General features: G+C 51.2%; 1 protein-coding gene across 7 annotated transcripts in view; it reads left to right on the top strand.

The window, feature by feature from the left end:
- TPRG1 (tumor protein p63 regulated 1) overlaps positions 1 to 20,011 on the top strand; it is a 112,332-nt gene that overhangs the window by 51,950 nt on the left and 40,371 nt on the right. For all 7 annotated transcript variants that reach the window (XM_039488982.1, XM_039488988.1, XM_039488985.1 and 4 more), the window contains exon 4: positions 13,665 to 13,841. In XM_039488982.1, the coding sequence (XP_039344916.1) occupies positions 13,665 to 13,841 (177 nt within the window). The remainder of the gene's footprint in view (positions 1 to 13,664; positions 13,842 to 20,011) is intronic.

Raw genomic sequence — 20,011 nt, 5'->3', positions numbered from 1 at the left:
AAATTCCATCCCTAGTTTTATATTTAATCACCTGAATTTCTACCGAGCAGTTTATCCTGATGGGTCAAAGGCACTTTACAAGCATGGGACCTGATCTTGCATAAGGGTTTGCAGGGTTGGGGCCTTAGTGCATTCAAAACCAAGCACATGTTCTTTCTAGATTTTGTTTCCAGCTGTCCAAGATGAGACTCTGGGTAAAAATTTCAAGAGTCCAAGTCCCATTTTCAAAAATCACTTGGGCACTTTGGAACCTAAGACCCATCACTTTTGAAAATGGGACTTAGGTTCCTAAGTCACTTAGGCCCTTTTGAAAAATATGCCTTACATTTCAGAAAAAAGCCAACACCAAGAACCGAAAACATTTTTTTTCCTAGCTGAATCGATTTGAGCCCTAAATCAGACCATTGAAGGATTTGTCCAATGACTCCTGGACTTTGCAGTGTTGTTGTGCCTCTGTATCTCGCCCAGTGCACTAAATGCCCCACTAATGACGACGTGGGTGAAACAAGACAACCCTACGCTCTTGAATGAACTCACACAGGAAAATGATAAAAGACAAAAACACCACATCACCTGGGGGGAACACTTTGTGCAGCAGATCACTCCATATGTGACATATCAGTCCTCATCCTCAAAGGAAACTCGCACACCTTCAAAAGACAAGTCTGGGGGCTTAAATTCATAACATTGCTAGACACTAAAAATCATGGGCTGAACAGAGACACTGGATTTATGGTTCATTACAACAATCTGTAACCCGCTAACCTTCCCTCCCCCTTTTTTTGTCCTATGACAAAAGTTATAAAGTTTGCAGATGATACCAAGCTGGGAGGGGTTGCAAGTGTTTTTGAGGATAGATTGAGGATAGCTGGCTAGATCGTCGGGCTCAACGGGTAGTGATCAATGGTTCCATGTCTGGTTGGCAGCCGGTATCAAGCAGAGTGCCCTAGGGTCAGTCCTGGGGCTGGTTTTGTTCAATATTTTCATTAATGATCTGGAGGATGGCGTGGACTGCACCCTCAGCAAGTTTGCAGATGACACTAAACTGGGAGGAGTGGTAGATACACTGGAGGGTAGGGATAGGATACAGAGGGACCTAGACAAATTAGAGGGTTGGGGCAAAAGAAACCTGATGAGGTTCAACAAGGACAAGTGCAGAGTCCTGCACTTAGGACAGAAGAATCCCATGCACTGCTACAGACTAGGGACTGAATGGCTGGGCAGCAGTTCTGCAGAAAAGGACCTAGGGGTTACAGTGGACGCGAAGCTGGATATGAGTCAACAGTGTGCCCTTGTTGCCAAGAAGGCTAACGACAGTTTGGGCTGTATAAGTAGGGGGCATTGCCAGCAGATCGAGGGGTGATCATTCCCCTCTATTCAGCACTGGTGAGGCCTCATCTGGAGTATTGTGTCCAGTTTTGGGCCCCACACTACAAGAAGGATGTGGATAAACTGGAGAGAGTCCAGCGGAGGGCAACAGAAATGATCAGGGGTCTGGAGCACATGACTTATGAGGAGAGGCTGAGGGAACTGGGATTGTTTGTCTGCAGAAGAGAAGAATGAGGGGGGATTTGATAGCTGCTTTCAACTACCTGAAAGGGGGTTCCAAAGAGGATGGATCTAGACTGTTCTCAGTGGTGGCAGATGACAGAACGAGGAGTAATGGGCTCAAGTTGCAGTGGGGGAGGTTTAGGTTGGATATTAGGAAAAACTTTTTCACTAGGAGGATGGTGAAGCACTGGAATGGGTTACGTAGGGATGTGGTGAAATCTCCTTCCTTAGGGGTTTTTAAGGTCAGGCTTGACAAAGGCCTGGCTGGGATGATTTAGTTGGGAATTGGTCCTGCTTTGAGCAGGGGGTTGGACTAGATACCTCCTGAGGTCCCTTCCAACCCTGATATTCTATGATTCTATGATTAAAATTCAAAATGATCTGGACAAACTGAAGAAATGGTCTGAAGTAAACTGGATGAAATTCAATAAGGACAAATGCAAAGTACTCCAGTTAGGAAGGAACAATCACCTGCACACATACAAAATGGGAAATGACTGCCTAGGGAGGAGTACTGCAGAAAGGGATCTGGGGGTCATAGTGGACCACAAGCTAAATTTGAGTCAACAGTGTAACACTGTTGCTAAAAAAGTGATCATCATTCTGGGATGTATTAGCCGGTGTGTTGTAAGCAAGACGTGAAGTAATTCTTCCGCTCTTCTGATTAGGCCTCAGCTGGAGTATTGTGTCCAGTTCTGGGCACCACATTTCAGGAAAGATGTGAACAAATTGGAGAAAGTCCAGAGAAGAGCAACAAAAATTATTCAAGGTCTAGAAAACATGACCTATGAGAGAAGATTGAAAAAATTGGGTTTGTTTAGTCTGGAGAAGAGAAGACTGAGAGGGGACATGATAACAGTTTTCAAGTACCTAAAAGGTTGTTACAAGGAAGGAGGAGAAGAATTGTTCTTCTTAACCTCTGAAGACAGGACAGGAAGCAATGGGCTTAAATTGCAGCAAGGGAGGTTTAGGTTGGACATCAGGAAAAACTTCCTAACTGTCAGGGTGGTTAAACACTGGAATAAATTGCCTAAGGAGGTTGTGGAATCTCCATCATTGGAGGTTTTTAAGAGCAAGTTGGACAAACACCTGTCAGGGATGGTCTAGATCATGCAGTGCTTCTCAACCCGGGGTACACGTGTACCCCTGGGGTATGCAGAGCTCTTCCGGGGTACATCAACTCATCTAGAGATTTGCCTAGTTTTACCCCAGGCTCCATAAAAATCACTAGTGAAGTCAGAGCAAACTAAAATTTCATACAGACAATGACTTGTTTCTGCTGCTCTATACACTATACACTGAAATGTAATTACAGTATTTATATTGCAATTGATTTATTTTATAATTATGTGGTAAAAATAAAGAAGTCAGCAGTTTTTCCGTAACAGTGTGCTGGGACACTTGTATTTTTATGTCAGATTTTGTAAGCAAGTCGTTTTGAGATGCGGTGAAACCTGGTGGGGTGGGGGGAGGATATAGAAGACAAATCAGACTCCTGAAAGGGGTGCAGTTACCTGGAAGGTTGAGAGCCACTGTGCTAAACAATCTCTTGCACCTTGTATTTTGCCATGACACTCTGGGTACCTTTTCCAGACCAGAAGCTGGGTGTAAACTTGAAAGCCTGTCTCTCTCACCAACAGAAACTGGTCCAATACAAGATCTGACTCACCCACCTTGCCTTTCTAATGACCTGGACTTTGTCATGTCGAGTCTGTTGAGCTGCTATCGTCTGGAGCCCTTTGAGAGCCAGCTCAGCCTTTGGAGTTTGGTTCATGATCACAATTCTGTAGCCTGCTATCCAATATCAGCCACTGGCTTTTTATTTCTGACATGGCACAGGATCTCTTCAGCCCCCACACGTGATGGGGGTGTGTTATCCCTCTCCTTCCTGCCCACTGCTGCCAGGGTTGCAAAAGGGGGTCACACCCTCCCGTTTCTGAGGCTGAGCGATACTCCTCTTACACCAATTTCCTCCAAGCACGGAGGTTCGTAGGCTAGGCGGAACTGCTGCGCAGTCGCTTTCTCTGGTGCATTGTCCCGCTCTCCCTTTAATTTTGTGACAGAGTTCTGTTACCAATCTGCCTGAGGCGTCAGGTGATCAGGCTGAGGCCGCAGGATCGTTTGGGGAGGAGATGACGAAACACACCAACTGTCTAAGTTTTAAAGCTTTATTAATAAAATAACAGAGGAGAGTGCTGGGGGGGGGGTTCCCCCCCACGTCACTCAGAGGAAGGAAGAAAGCGTTAGTGCCCCAAGCCCTAACCCACTTTCATACTCACACTCGCACTACCCGAGGCTGGCCAAGCCTGCGTGTAACGTAAGAAGAAGAGGGGGAGGGGTGAACGGGAGTTCTTGTCCTGGGCCCAGGTCATCCGGGGTCCGTTGTGATCTCCGAGGTGCTCCGGCTCTCAGGGGGGTTTCAAGTCCTGGGTTCCTTTGGGGGTGTTCCATTCAGGGACCTCTGCTCCTGATGCTCTTTGTTCCAGTCAAAACCAGCTTTCTGTGGTTTCCTCAACTTTCCCAAAACACACTGGCTAGACTTTGTTGTCCTCTTTGTTTTCCTCTGTGCGGCCTTCGCTTGTCTTGCTCGTTATGGGCAGCCTCTGCAGGTCTGTTCAGCTGCATCTTCCTTTCTCACGGCTGGTCGGTGGATTCCAGGCCCCCGTCTTTCTCGGCAGGGAGCCAAGCGTTGGCTGTGAGCTGCAGCCTTGGGCTGGAGTCGGTGCCTTATCTTCTGACTGAGCGAGCTGGAGTGATGAGTTAACCCGTTCTCTGCTTTCTTCCTCCTTCCTCCTCTGGCCTCTGCAGCCTGCAAAGGAATCTTCCATTCCACACTCAAACCTTTAACCCTTCCCCAAAATGCCTTGCGATGCTTGCAACAGCGTTAGCAATATACAATGCTAATCTGCCTCCCCAGGGGATCTACGGGAGGGAGGGGGCTGTTGAGATGTGACAATTTAGCTCCATATGTTTCTTATGCTTGAGCCATGGCGGTGATGATTAATGGGTCTCTTCTCTTAGCCCTATGACCCCAGATTCAGCTGTGCACTCCCATCCAGACACTTTCGCTTTCCTGCATCCCACTGTGATATCACTGCAGTCTCACCAGCCAGCTGTCTGCATTACCCTCCATGCATCCAACCACCCCTCGCCTCCTCTTTCCTGCACCCTCCAGCTGGGAGGAGAGAGTGGGAGGAAGGCCTGTTTTGTTGCTGCTTAGTTCCGTACTGCAAGGACTGTGTTCTGCATTTTGACCTTGTTTCGGTGTCTACGTTTAGGCATGCGCCCAGGGGAGGGCAATCAGTATCTCTCAGATACTCTTCATCCTGGAGGAATGTTAGAGGAACTGACCCCTAGAGCTGGTGCTTTTGCCCACCTGACCCACTCTCCAATCTGGCTCATCATTAATTAGAGAAGCACCACAAAGTGGCACTCCTAGGAACAAATCCGTGGCAGGTAGTGTGGATAGTGGCTAAGCAACAAAACAGCGGCCTCAGGCTTGGTCCCAGTCATACCTGGGCCGCAGAGGAATCGCTGTTTCCTGTAGGAACGTTCAGGTTCCTGTTCCCTCTGTAGGCTGCAGCTGCTAGAGGATGATACGACCACAATCATGAGCAGGCCTGACGTTCCAGCCTGTGGGCAGACTGTGTGAGTTAGGGGCTGGCCTACGGAGGGGTGACGGGGAGACACGCTCCCCGTAACCACACACATACGCTGTCCTCCACACAAAACAGGCAGCAAGTACCTTGCAACGCCCCCTGCCCCCGGCTCTTCTTCGTGTTTCAGAGAGACGCCTCTTGGTTTTCTCCATCCATAAAATTGAGCTGTCAGATCCATGTGCTGTGCTTCCCGTCTCCCTCTCCTGTCACTGTAGCGGGCAGGCGGTTTGCCAGGGAGTGGGTCACCTGTGCCCATTGTGCCTAATTAGACAGCTGTGCTGCACCTCCCTTTTCCTCCCCCAGCCCACCACGCTTACTGCTCCCGTGCCCAGAAAGCGCTGCCAGTGCCTGGGTGAAATGCTCCAAGTTCCCTGCTATCCGGAGCACCGGAGTTAAGCTGTGCCGAGGCTCTGGATTCCCAACCTGCCCACGATGGGCTCGCCACCTGTCCCTACCTTACTTCTGCACCAGCTCCGTTTTGCTCAGGCCGCAAAGTGTGCACAGAATAGCTCCTGGGCTGCTGCTGCTGCATCGTGCGCATTGTCTGCTCTGGGCCTGTCCCTTCTTGCAGCAGCCAGGGGCCGTGTGGCTGCTGGATCTGACACGGGGGGGTGCACCCCAGTGCGGGGAGGCACTGCTGCATGGCATAAAGCTGGCATAGCACCTTGACATCACCCCCTCACTGCCCCTGGGCTATATTTGTCTGTCTGGGACGCGACCCAAGGCTGCTGTGCTCCAGCAAACTCTGCCAGCCAACGTGGGCCTGGCAGAATGATGCTACGGTCCCTCCTCACCCCCTTCAGCTAGGCAGGGCCCAAGTGCTGGCCTGGCAGAGGTGCTGGCCCGAGCTTGCTAAGTGCAGTCCATGAGGTGGCCTTATTATACCGGTCAGTATTCCCCTCCCCCTCCCCTTAACTACTGTGGAAATCGCAAACGCTTCTGACACTTCAGCAGAGACCATCTCAGGGAACCGGACAGGTGCAAACGGAGCTCTGCCCCGGCGCCCGTGTCCCTGCATTAGAGGCATTCATGGAGGGTTCCTGACACCTCACCCCCACACTTGAGTCCCCCACCTCTGTCACCTCCCCATGGCCATTCCCAGGTCTCCTAGCCCAGGAACCAACACACTGGCCTGCTGGTGCCCTGGTGTCAGACATGATGTTAACGTCTGGCGGCTGGGCCATGACAGCATCCAGGGAATACCTCCTGTGGCCAGAATGAATGTATAGCGGCTGCGTGGCTCTGATAACAATTAAATGCATCATTTTCCTATGAGCTCCCTATGATGGAAACATGTGCGTTGGCTACCCTGGTCTTTATTACATGGTTTGCCAGGGCAGATGAGCATGTAGAGAGATTATATACAGTAGCGACCTCAATGTTCACTTTCTAAGCCCAGAAGGGACCATTGTGATTATCTAGTCTGACCTCCTGTGTAATACAGGCCAGAGACCGTCACCCCTTGATTTCTTCATTGAGCCCAATAACTTGTGGTGGAGCTAGAGCAGGGGTCAGCAACCTTCCAGAAATGCTGTGCCGAGTCTTCATTTATTCACTCTAATTTAAGGTTTTGTGTGCCAGTAATGCATTGTAACGTTTTTAGAAGGTCTCTTTCTATAAGTCTATAATATATCAATAAACTATTGTATGTAAAGTAAATAAGGTTTTTAAAATGTTTAAGAAGCTTCATTTAAAATTAAATTAAAATGCAGAGCCCCCCGGACCGGTGCCCAGGACCTGGGCAGTGTGAGTGCCACTGAAAATCAGCTCGCGTGACGCCTTCAGCACATGTGTCATAGGTTGCCTACCCCTGAGCTAGAGTGTCTATTTTGGACAGACACCTAATTTTGATTTAACAATTCCAACTGGTGGAGAATTCATCACATCCCTAGGTAAATTGTGCCCATGGTTAATGACCCACAGCGTTAAAAATCAATCTCTGTCTGTCTATTTTATCTAATCTTAATCTTATCTATCTACTTCTCATTTCCCGTCTGAATTTGTCTAACTTTAGCTTCTAGCTCCTGCCGTTATGCCTTTGACAGTTAGGTCATGGAGCCTTTCAACTTCCGGTACCGTCTCCCGCTAGAGGTATTTATAGACTGGTATCAAGTCACCTCATACTCTTCTCTTCAGGAAGCTAAAGAGATTGAGATCCGCAAGTGTTGCACTGAAAGGCCTCCAGGCAAATGATGTGTTATACTGGACCAGTTGTCCATCAAGTGCAGTATTTGCCGACCATCAGTGGCCTCTGTCTGAAGCTTAAATACACATCTTTAAATGTGGTTCTGGCCAGGGCTAGTTATTTAGTTGATAGACCAAAAGCATCTCTCAATTTATTCTGTCAATCATAGGTGCTGACTTCCTCTCTGCCCGGTGGGTGCTCGACCCCCAACTGCCCCTGGCTCCGCCCATGCCCCATCTCTTCCCGCCCCTGCACTGCCCTCACCCCACCCCCATTCCACCCCTTCCCCAAAGTCCCTGCCCTCTTCCTGCCTTTTCCTACCCCAGCCCTGCCCCCTTCCCACCCCCATTCCACCCCAAGTCCCCAACCCTGCCCTGCCTCTTCTCTGCCTCCTCCCCTGAGCGCGCCGTGTCCCCGCTCCTCCACCTCTCTCCGGGAAAGTCCTAAGCGCCGCCAAACAGCTGTTAGGCGGCAGGTGTGTGTGTGTGTGTGTGTGTGTGTGTGTGAAGCACTAGGAGGGGGAGGACCAGGAACGCGGCGTGCTGGGGGCGGGGGAGAAGGAGACGAGAAGCGGGGAGCTTGGCTGCCGGTGGGTGCTGAGCACCTGCTAATTTTTCCTCGTGGGTGCTCCAGCCCTGGTCCTAGTCGGCGCCTATGCTGTCAATTAACCCTGATGAATCAAAAAATCAGGATTGCCCCATGGGGGGAAGAAGGGTACCTGTCTGCTCCAGGGCTCCTGAGAGCTCAGGGAACAGATACTCTTGTGTGTAGTGTATGAATGGGTTTTTTGTGTGTGTGCACATTTCCTCACCCTTAAGCTCTGAGATTCCATGGTGATAATCGATACAGAGTAGAATAGGTTGTACCCGAGTCTGTCTTAGCACCTCGGTGTGTGTATTTGACACCCGGAGAGTCGTCAGTGTAACCCAGGATCAAAGCTCACTGGGAAGCTCCTAGGTCTGGCTCAGTAATTGCAACCAGATAAGTGCAGTCAGCTTCTTGCAGCAAACTTCTCTTTGCAAAGTTTTTTGTTGCTTACTGTGGCCAGTTGGTGGCAGCACAATGTAGTTTGGCTCAGCCTCCTTAAATTCTCCTCTGCTAATTTAGGCCTGGTCTACACTAGGACTTTAATTCTGGACAGCAGTCCTTTTTGGATTCTGGCCAGCCACACAGGCAGAGCTCAGCAGCAGAGGAGTCGGCAATCCCAGACTAGAAAGAGGTCCCAGCATGGACTGACGGAAGTCCAGGATCTGATCGCTGTGTGTGGGCAGCCGATGCGATGCAGTGCCGCGTGAAAAGAAAAGGACCTAAGACAAGGTATCAAAAAGTCAGCATGCTACGAGGCACTGCATGCCATTGCCATTGGGGTGGGCCAGTGCCCCACCAGTGACCAGTGGTGGTGGAGGGGACGGAATAGTAGGGACAGGACAGTTCCCTCCTGTTCGCCCGATGGGAAAGATGAGAAGGGTCTTTAGGCTTTGACAGCCAGGATCTCTTCATCACCCTCACAGAGATCCAAACATTTATTTTTTAAGAAACAGGGATTTATATAAAAATAGAAATACTATATAAACATTTTTAAATATGAAACTAAACAAACAGCAGGTCTACACAAACAGCAATGGAGCAATAGTCCTCTGGGGATATTTCAAAAAGCTCTCAGAGAGCAGCTGGAAAAGCCTCAGCAAGAGGTTTCTATGCCATCCTCAGGTAGAGGGGACGGACCATCGCGCAGGCAGGCGGCAGCGGGTGGGTCTCTGCAGGGCAGGGCTACAATTAACTCTCTCTCTGTGTGCGCTGACACGCCTCAGGGTGATGTCGTTGTGGAAGTGCTGCATCTAATTAGTGGAATTAGTGTACTGTTACTATTGTGCATGGTAGACTTTTACTTTGCATAAGAATGACCGCTTAACAGAGTTTTACTTTGCATAAGAAACAGAGTTTTACTTGCATAAGATGACCCCTCGCTAACAGCCACGTGTTGCAGGCCTCAGAGGAAAAGCATACAGGGTCTTTTCGCGTCACTGCGGGAGATGCCGCATAACGCTCATCTTTTCTGCTTTGCACATTGCCTCCAGCAGGAGAGCACAGCTAAGCACTATCTGATAAGCAGTCTGTACTGTATGCAGCTGTCTAGTTCCGATCTCCTGAACTTTGTTCCCTGTTTGGTCTTCTTAACTGAAAATGACTAGACTGTGTTTACTGTTGGCAAACATGTATTTGTTCAAGGAAATCACCTACTTTCCTTCACGGACTGCCCGCCATCCCCCCCGCAGAGGCTGGCTCAGATTAGACATGTTCCAGGAACTGATGGCCAGCTCCAGAGCGGAGGCGGCAGAGCAGAGACAGTCGAGGAGAGCCTGTGTCAGCAGCATCGCACACACCTGGAGCGGGAGGATAGGTGGCGGCAGGAAGACCAGCAGGCGACTCAAACGCTGCTTGGTCTAATGAGGCCTGGTACATGTTCTGCAAGACCACAGGCAGGAGGAGAGAGCCCCTGCAGTGCATCTGCAACGCCTCCAACGCTAAGAAGTCCTGTCCCCTCACCCAAAGTGACAAGAAGGAGGCGGTAGGGGCCATGAGAACTGTCACTGCACGCAGCAGAGCGCTAATGTACAAGACACCTCTCGCTGTAAATTTGTAGAAGTTCTTCCTTACAGGATCACCCAGTCCCAAATCCAAGTTTCAACCCCCACTGTGTATAACATTATTAAAAGCGGTTTGCTGTTACTCTCTGTTTGTCAGAAGACTTTGTGGGGATTTTTAATTACAGTGCATAGCCCACATTACCAGGGTACAGACTTGGGGCAGGGTCAACTGCAGGGCACACACAGACTGCAGTCACTAGGCACCAGGGACAGTCTGTGTGGTGTATGCTGCCCGGTCTTTCCTTGATGTGTAGGGTCCTGGTGCCTGACATCCCGAATGTAAAGGCAGGCTTCCTTCACATGCATTTGGAGACCTCATCCAGGGGCAGATACTCACCCTTCCCCACACACCCCCTTCCAACGCCCAACCCACAGCCCGCCATGGTAACCCTATCCAAGTTCCTGCAAACCCACCCATCAGTGCACACCTTAACCAGCACAGAATGCTTCCATGTTTCAACGAAGAAACAGAAATGCAAAGTCAACGAAAGATTTATTATTAATTACTAAAACATGTCCTTAGTTTTAAAACGTCCTTGGGAAGTGGGGAAAACTTGGTTTATGATCAGGCTCTCTTAAAATCAAGTGGACAGTCACAGGTTACCCTGCCTGCGAGAAACTTCGCTTTCAAAGCCTCCTGATGCATATCGCTTCCCGCTGGGATATTCTCTCAGCACGGGTGTCTGGCTGATCATAAACAGCAGCCAGATTTGCCTCCAACCTCTCCAGCGGCCAAAAAGTCTCGCCCTTGCTCTCACAGAGATTGTGGAGCACACAGCAAGCAGCAATAACTACGGGATATTCTTTTCGCTGATGCCACCACCATTCTGCACTTGCTCAGCCGGTAGTTGAAGAGTTCCTTTTCAGTGTCCAAGGCGCCTGTATAGGGCTTCATGAGCCAGGTCCCGCATAGCGGTAGGCCGGGTCCCCGAGGATCACTGTAGGCATCTGCACATCCCCACCGTTATTTTGTGGTCGGGAAGAAAGTGTGCCTGCCTGGGCGTCTAAACAGACCAGAGTTCCTGAACACCATGAACCTTGCCCGCCCACCCGACGTTGATGTTGGTAAACGTCCCCTATGGTCCACCACAGCTTGCAGCACCATTGAAAAGTAGCCCTTCGGGTTAATGTACTCGCTGGCCTGGTGGGCTGGTGCCAGGATAGGGATGTGAGTCCGATGACCTGGACATTTCCGACAGTCACACCTTTGAGAGCAGTTGTCAACGCGATGCGTGGGCTACTTGAAATGACAGCAATCCCACGGTAGATTTGCCCACGCCAAAGTGTAGCTGTCTGGCGTGTAGTTTTCAGAGGGCTATGGGCACTCGCTTCTGCACAGTCAGGGCTGCTCGCATCCTTGTGTCCTGGCGCTTCAGGGCAGGGGACAGCAAGTCACACAGTTCAAGGAAAGTGTCCCACGCATCCTGAAGTTTCGCAGCCACTCTGTGTCATCCCAGACCTGCAGCACTATGCGGTCCCACCAGTCTGTGCTTGTTTCCGGCCCAGAATCGCCGTTCCACACCATGAACTTGACCCATTGCCACCATGATCTCCACTGCCCTGCTTTCTGAGAGGTCTGCGCACTCTCCTCCCGTGCTGCCAGAGCCTCCTCGCCCGGTTTCTCAGCATCTGACTGTGGAAGAGGTGCGAGAGAAGCGCGAACAGATTTTCCGCCGGCGCTTTCAAGGAAGAGAGCTGGCCCGTGAATGGATTCAGAAGTTCGAATTTGTGTATTTAGTATGGATACACAAAAATAGTCCTGTAGTGTAGACAAGCCCTTAGACCAGCCTCTGGTTATTATAATCCTGGGGGATCCACAACCTGGAGTGGATGCACTTCAGTGACATCCCTTAATGGGATTTTTTTTAAGCTCATCTTTATTCTATACTAGAAAGAGAATCTGCTACAAAATCATCCAAACTAAAATCAACATAATCACTAACAAAATCACAGGACTTGGTGGTGATGGGGGACTTCAACTATGCAGACATCTGTTGGGAAAATAACACAACAGGCACAGATTATCCAATATAGTCTTGGAATGTACTGGAGACAAGTTTTAATTCAGAAGGTGGAGACAGCTACCAGGGGAGAGGCTGTTCTAGATTTGATTTGGACAAAGAGGGAGGAACTGGTTGAGAATTTCAAAGTGGAAGGCAGCTTGGGTGAAAGGGATCATGAAATGGCCGAGTTCATGATTCTAAGGAATGGTAGGAGGGAGAACAGCACAATAAAGACAATGGATTTCAAGAAGGCATCTTTAGCAAACTCAGGGAGTTGGTAGGTAAGATCCCACAGGAAGCAAGTCTAAGGGGAAAAACAAAAGAAGACTGTTGGCAGTTTTTCAAGGAGCCTAGTGGGGCAGCTTCCCCACTCTGGCATGGAAGGATTAGAGCAAGCCAGAGAGGCTGCGCAGAGCTCCAGCCAATCATGGAAGGGCTTATTGGGAGCCACTCAAGTGGAGGCTTGAAAGCAGCCAATCAGGGCCAGGCTGGGCCCTATAAGAAGGCTGCAGGGGCCTGGGCTAGATGACCTCTCGAGGTCCCTCCAGTTCTGTGATTAGCTCCCCAGCTGACAGACGTGTTTGAGTGGCAAGGCCTTTTCCCTCCAGTCTGTAAAGTGGCTGACGTACAAAATTGCAGAGCACGGACTTAAAACAATTCACAGACAGTCCTTCGGGGGTTTGAACTCGGAATCGAATGTTCTAAACGCTCAGAGCTTCCTTCCAATCAGTCATTCCTTTTTGTCGGACAAAACAAATGTTTCACTGAGCGATTGTGGCTAACTGGATTCTCAAGACACAGATCCTTAAAGCTGGTTTACTAATTACACTTGTGGTTTTCCCCTGGTCCAGATGTAGCAAGATCTTAATAAGTGGTGAAATGTTGGAGTCACCTTTCGGAGAGGCGTTGGGGGGGAATCTCTCTGCACTGCCAGCTAGTGGACACAAAAGGCATTCCTTCTGTAAAAGTTAGTGAACAATATGCTCAAGAGATGTAACGATTGCAAACCTGCCCCAAGCTGATCCCTGGGGTTTCCAAGCCAGGAAGCAGACTGTTCTTCTTTTTATTTTAATTATTATTTCAAATTACAAAAAAACAGCTTTCTATTTTCCCACATAGGAAAGTCCTACACAACTGAATAGGGATTAAACCACCAGGGGCCTATAGGAATTGCTCTGAAAGCCAGGACCGGCTCCAGGCACCAGCGCAGGAAGCAGGTGCTTGGGGTGGCCAATGGAAAGGGGCGGCACGTCCGGGTCTTTGGCGGCAATTTGGCGGCGGGTCCCTCAGTCCCTCTCGGCGGGAAGGACTGGCTGCCGAATTGCCGTGGAAGAATGAAGCGGCGCGGTAGAGCTGCTGCCGAAGTGCTGCCGATCGTGACTTTATCTTTTTTTTTTTCGCCGCTAAAAAAGCTGGAGCCGGCCCTGCTGAAAGCCTAGGGAACCATCCATCCTTAGGCACTGGTGTAGACATATCTGGGCCATTTCAAATTTCAATGCTGGTTATTTATGCAAACCAAGGTTGGATTCCTGCTCTGATCTTCAGTAATCAGCACAACCTGCTCGCCTCCCTCAGTGGCGTGGAGGGTCTCTGCCTGAACTCTCTGCTTTGTCCCCAGGATAGATCACTGGAACAATGAGAGGGAGCGTGTCGTAGTGATCACAGACGCCAACCTCCTGGTCTGCAAATATGACTTCATAATGCTCAGCTGCCTCCAGGTGCAACGGATCCCCCTGAACTATATCGACCGTATCTGCCGTGGCCAGTTCACCTTTCCTGAGAGGTCCCTGGACAAGTGAGTACCAACAGCAGCCAGAGGCAAGGCTTGAGTGGGAATTGAAGCCCCTTTGCTGAGCTGAAAGCTGTTGTCTCCCTGTCGTTTCCTGTGTCCCCCTGATGTTCTGGGATCTCTCCAGGGCAGTGAGCTAGGGAGATCCCTCCCGGCACAGCGTGTGGGGTGTGGGGTGAGCAAACGTTGCAGCAGTAGGACTTGATGGAACGTTTGGGGTGATGCTGTTACCAAATGAGCGGAGGGGAGGGAGGGGAAGGAGGCAGGCAAGCTGATACCGTGAAGCCTCATCCTAGAAATATGGGGGGTGAGGTCCAGCTCTCCTGTTGTTCCTGTTGCTCCTTGCTCCACACCCCAAAGACAGAAGTTGGGGAGAGGCTGAGAGAGAATGAACCCCAGGTGATGGATTTTAGTCACATCACTTTGTGCATGACTGGAAGGGACTCAGCTACTGCAGCGATAAGGGCAGTATAAGACCTACACAGAACAGAGTAGCCAGACCCAGAGGCAGTGAACAGCATGCCCAAGATTTTAGCTTATCCTGGTAGCACAGGGAGGCCCCACAACTTAACGACCAGGAGGAGGCATGCCTGGTTCAGACACACACACAGCTGGGCATGGCACTGCCCTCCACCAGTACAGAATTGGTGGAGCTGCTGAGATGGACTGTGACTTAGAGGCAAGGTGTTTGGGTCCAGTATACTGAAAGTCAAATCCTTGTGGAGATGGGCCTGAGCTGTGAAATTTGGATACACATCTGAACTCTGCCGGAGCGTCACCGGGCTCCCCCGCCGTGCCAGTGTGAACTGTGCCGGAGCGTCGCCGGGCTCCCCCGCCGTTCCAATGTGAACTGTGCCGGAGCATCGCCGGACTCCCGCGCCGTGCCAGTCTGAACTCTGACAGAGCGTCGCCGGGCTCCCCCACCATGCCACTGTGAACTGTGCCGGAGCGTCGCCGGGCTCCCCCGCCGTGCCAGTCTGAACTCTGACAGAGCGTCGCCGGGCTCCCCCGCCGTGCCAGTGTGAACTGTGCCGGAGCGTCGCCGGTCTCCCCCACCATGCCAGTCTGAACTGTGCCGGAGCGTCGCCGGGCTCCCCCGCCGTGCCAGTGTGAACTGTGCCGGAGCGTCGCCGGGCTCCCCCGCCGTGCCAGTGTGAACTGTGCCGGAGCGTCGCCGGGCTCCCCCGCCGTGCCAGTGTGAACTGTGCCGGAGCGTCGCCGGGCTCCCCCGCCGTTCCAGTGTGAACTCTGCTGGAGCATCGCAAGACTCCCCTGCCGTGCCAGTGTGAACTGTGCCGGAGCGTCACCGGGCTCCCCCGCCGTGCCAGTGTGAACTCTGCCGGAGCGTCGCCGGCCTCCCCTGCCGTGCCAGTGTGAACTCTGCCGGAGCGTCGCCGGCCTCCCCTGTCGTGCCAGTGTGAACTCTGCCGGAGCGTCGCCGGCTTCCCACGCCGTGCCAGTGTGAACTCTGCCGGAGCGTCGCCGGGCTGCCCCGTCGTTCCACTTTCAAGTTGATCTCTCGTTTTTATCCCCGAGCTGTCACTCCAACATGGGTTGGCTGTGCTGAACTCAGGTGGCCTGTAGGATGGTGCCAACTGGGGGAGAGTTAAGTGATTCTCCGAGCTTTTCTCCTTGAGCTCAGGGGGAAAAGGTCAGAGTCCTGCTGGGAACAATCCTGCCATAATCTCACATGAAATGAGCAGTTGGCTCCCTGTATAACGAGTATAACTAACGACGGGAGAGCTCCCTGCAGCGTCCCAACGGAGCACCTCCTCCAGCACCTTCCCTGAGCTTTGTGAGGGTTACGGCCGGTATCCTCCCCTGTAATGATGTTCTGATGCTAGAGATATCATGCTCTGCTTCAAGAACTCATCACAATACAGCCTCTGCAGAAGGTAATTACCCTGCATCTTCGAGGAGCAGTGGGCGCTGTCCGGGGTTCTCTGCTTGGTGTCCCCGTCAGGCTCCCTTCTTATGACCCTTTGACCGCACTCCTGTCCCTGTTCTTTTATTAGTTGTCCCCCGCAATTCGTGGGTTTCTGAGGCCCTGTGGAACCTCCCCTTAGGCTGGGGGGGGATCTGTTAGCATGGGGCGGGCTTCTGCCCGCCCCGTTTCCCGGAAACCCAATAGATACATAAGGTATCATTACAAAGCTTATAATCTACTGATTGTGATCATCCTATTTGTATGACACTCTTATGTGTGGGACTAGAAAGATCTTATGAATGGCTGCATGTGAATGTCTGCTCACTCTGCTGACAGCAGCAAGTCCCAACACATCGTGCATACCAGGCACTTAACAGCCTCTGTTTTATTTGTTCCAATGGCTCGTTGCCTTGCGCCTCGTTTTTCTTCCCTGGCTCTGTTGGGTGTTTGTTTTTGCAAAGGCCGGAGTTCAGGTCTTTGATGCACAGTTTGGGCTGGGACGGTGGCTTTGATTTGCTCTGTTTCCATTGCTGTTGGGCGGATTAAAGGGAGCCCTTTCCAGCAATTACGGCATGGGACCATCTGTGATCCGGTGACGAGTTCCTGTTCTGAGACGAGAAAATGTGCCCGAGAGCCTCAGCTCACTCTACTGAGTCCAGTGCAGCCTTGCTGAGTTACACCAGGAGGGGGGTTTCCAGCATTACTGTTTTCCCAGTGTCCCCAGACCGTCGAATAACCTGCGTTTGGGCACTGCGCATCCTAGCCCTGACCAGAAGTGCTGTCTGATCGCTGGACCACTGAGCTTTCCGGTGCTTCTCTGCAGCCAGTCTCCAAACCCTCCATCATGGTCCTATGGCAGCATCCACAGCTACCAGTCACTGCCTGTTTCCCGGCACTGCTAGGCTGCCCTCCAATGACCCCTTACTGCTCCGTAGACCTGCTCTGCTCCTTTCTTTTGCAGGGACTGTTGCTGATCTCATCCCAGCTGAGAGCAGCAAGGCCCTTGGCAGGCAGACACCCTCAGGGGGGTCCATAGCTCAGACTATGCTGCCTGTGTCCTGGCAGGGTAGCTAGAGGGGCCGCACTAAGGAGAAAGGGGCACGGCTCCCGATTCACTGCAAAGAGAGGGACTCTGTGTTCAGCACCATTATCCATCCAGGCTGAGCTGGTGCCTGGCTCTGTGTGCAAGAGGGAGGAGGGAATGAAACCGCTTCCCTCACCACACCAATCCTGCTAGCGCTGCAGGCGATTCTGGCTTGTGTCTCTGGAGCATGTGACTCTGGGTTCGGTCCCAGCTGTTGCGGTGAAGTTCTGCGTGGCTGTGACGTGCCGCCCAGGGGGACAGTGAAGTGGGAGGGGGGCTGGGTTTGTTGAACTACAGTTCCCCCGTGCTGGCTGCTCCTCCTCCCGGGAGACCGTGTTCCTCGCTACGCTTCCCCTCGAATGACGGTGCAGAGTTACAGTGTAATAACGGCCCCCTCCATTGTCTGGGCTCTGGTCTTCCATGTTCACGTGGCTGTGCCACGCCGTGGTCACCCTCTGTGAGGACAGGAGCTTGCTGCTTGCTGACGGTGTTTTCTCCCGAGTCAAGTGGTGGAGGCCTGGGCTTACGGTGCTGAAATTCACTGCTTGGGTCCTCTCTGTCGACTCATGTCTGCGGCCATGGTGCTGTGCACTGCTGCGGCCCGGAGGTGGCTGCATTTTGGTGTTGTGCAAAGTGCTTTCTATGTGTCTCTATGTATGGTAGTGAAGTTTAGAAAGCACTGGATGAAAGGTGCTGCAATAAATACAAGCTAATGTTATTAGAAATAACGTCACTGAGGCTCAATTAAAATAACCACCAGTCTTCGAATTTGCTCCCTTGGGGCCACAGAGGAAATGAATTTGGCTGATTTCCTGTAGCTCTGTTTCTTTTGGACTACATTTAAAGCAGAAAGTGGGCCAGATCCTGAGCTGGTGCAAATCGGCACTGACGTCAGTGGAACCGGGCTAGTGTGCACCAGCTGAGGATATGGCCAAAAGAGGCTGCTAAATGTTAGTGAATGGAGGAAGCAGAGTTAGCTGAGACCTGACTGCATCGGCTTTTAACGACACCTCCAATCTGAGGTGGGGTCAGAAAGCCTGAGACCTAAACAGTGTGTGTTCCATCATTGCTCTCATCAGGCAGCTCTTTACACAAGCACCTTTCCTCGGGTCGAAATCGGCTTTCATCTCGGGTGGATTCCACTGGGCTTGTGTCTGTCTGTGTTCTAATCACCACTCCAACTGTGCTGGTCTGAAACGCTCGCAAAACCCTTTTCCCGGCTGCTTCAGCAGCGGCATCTCCCATCCAGACACTCCAGGGAGCATACAGCGGGGTGCGTGGACGACTCCAAGGAAAACAACGGGCTGGTTCTGTCCCTTCCCTTGTCCCCTGCCAAACTGGCTTTGCCAGTATTTTAGCTGCTCTACCACTAAGATTAGCTGCTCTAAGGAGATGGCCAGGTGCCTCCTGGGCATTATTCATTTGAACTTTGTCAGAGCTCAGTCCATTGAAGTCAATGGCAAAACTCTGGAAATGCAGCAGGAGGATTTAGCCAGTGGACTTATCCTGATATACACTAACATAGAGGGGATCCGAATCAGGCCCTGTGCAGTTTACACAAGTGTTTTTAAAGCTATTAATTTAGCAGGAGTCTCTCAAAGAAAACAATATACCTGAAATGCTGGGAGGTGTTTACTGTCAGACCGTTGATCTGTGCAAGGCACTGCACCCAGGGGCATAAGGCAAGAGGAGAAATGCAAAGAAGGGACAGAATAAAGGAGTAAAATATTCTCTCTCTCCCCTTCTTTAATGTATCATCACTCCTGTTTTCTTAGCTGTAATTTCTACCCAAGGATTGTCTCTGGAATTTAGCAGGACATTTGAGGATTGGGATACAGGGGTGGCTCCAGGCCCCAGCACGCCAAGCGTGTGCTTGGGGCGGCATGCCGCGGGGGGGGCACTCTGCCGGTCGCCGGGAGGGCGGCAGGCGGCTCCGCTGGACCTCCCGCAGACGTGCCTGTGGAGGATCCGCTGGTCTCGCAGCTTCGGTGGAGCATCCGCAGGCACGTCTGCGGGAGGTCCATCGGAGCCACAGAACCGGCGACCGGCAGAGCGCCCCCCGTGGCGTGCCGCCGTGCTTGGGGCGGCGAAATGGCTAGAGACACCCCTGTTGGGATATTCTCTGCCACTGCACCACTTCTGGGACTTCCATGGGGTTTATACAGCTCTATAAAGTGGTGAGTGAGAGAAGTCTGCTCTTTGGCTTTTGATTCCAAATCAACAGGACTTCAAGTAATACGTGTAACCCATTTTCCCCCCGTTTTACAACATTCACCAATCACCCAGTGCCACTAGGTGGTGGAGCGGAGCAGATATGCTTTGGGTTAGTGAAAAACGTTACCTTTCTGGCATGGTTTCAGGTTCGATTGGTGAGATCACACTTGTATCTGGTGGTTTGCGAGGGTCCTAACCCTCCATCTTTCAGTTGTTTAAAGTTTGGCTGGACAAGAGGACATTTGTGCTGCAAGTTGAGGGTGAAAGAAAAACATCTGGAATAGGAGGACTTGAAAGAAGACTGCACAGCCGCCAGTCAGAATCCCCAATGTAGTGTTCTTTTATTTGCAGAAAATGGGCTGTAAATCCGCAGCTGCACATTTCAGAGGCCTGCTCTACATAGGAAAGTTGCACCAGTTTAACTGAAATCCAATTTAAACCAATGCAGCCCCCCTGTGTGGACACTCTTATTTCACTTTAATATAGCTTAATCCTGTTCCCGATCAATTTAAACTACACTCATATAGGCCCTTCTGAAACTGAGATGAGTGTCCAAGCATGGGTTTGCGGCACTTGAACTAAATCTGCTTAAATTCATGCCTTAGGTTAAACCAGCCCAAATGTCCTCTGTAGACAAGGCCTGAGTTTGAACAGGAAACCCTCAGAGAGCTAGGGTGAAATCCTGGCCCCATTGAAGCCAAAGGCAAAACTCCCTTCAAAGAAGCCAGAACTTCATCCTGAACAATGCTGTGTACTGGTTTGACTTCAGGGAATTACAATCTGGTTCTTAGCTGAGATTCAGGCTGGAACTGTGGATACAATGCATGTCCCAAGAAGAGACCATTTCCCTCCTGAGCCTTCATAGACTCGTAGGAGATTAGAGTTGGAAGAGACCTCAGGAGGTTATCTAGCCCAACCCCCTGCTGAAAGCAGGACCAATTTCCAACTAAA

Source organism: Mauremys reevesii, linkage group 9 (genome assembly GCF_016161935.1).
Source record: "Mauremys reevesii isolate NIE-2019 linkage group 9, ASM1616193v1, whole genome shotgun sequence".
NCBI classification, from domain to species: Eukaryota; Metazoa; Chordata; order Testudines; family Geoemydidae; genus Mauremys; species Mauremys reevesii.
Note: the sequence above shows the minus strand (reverse complement) of the source record. Positions and strands in the feature narration are given on the sequence as shown.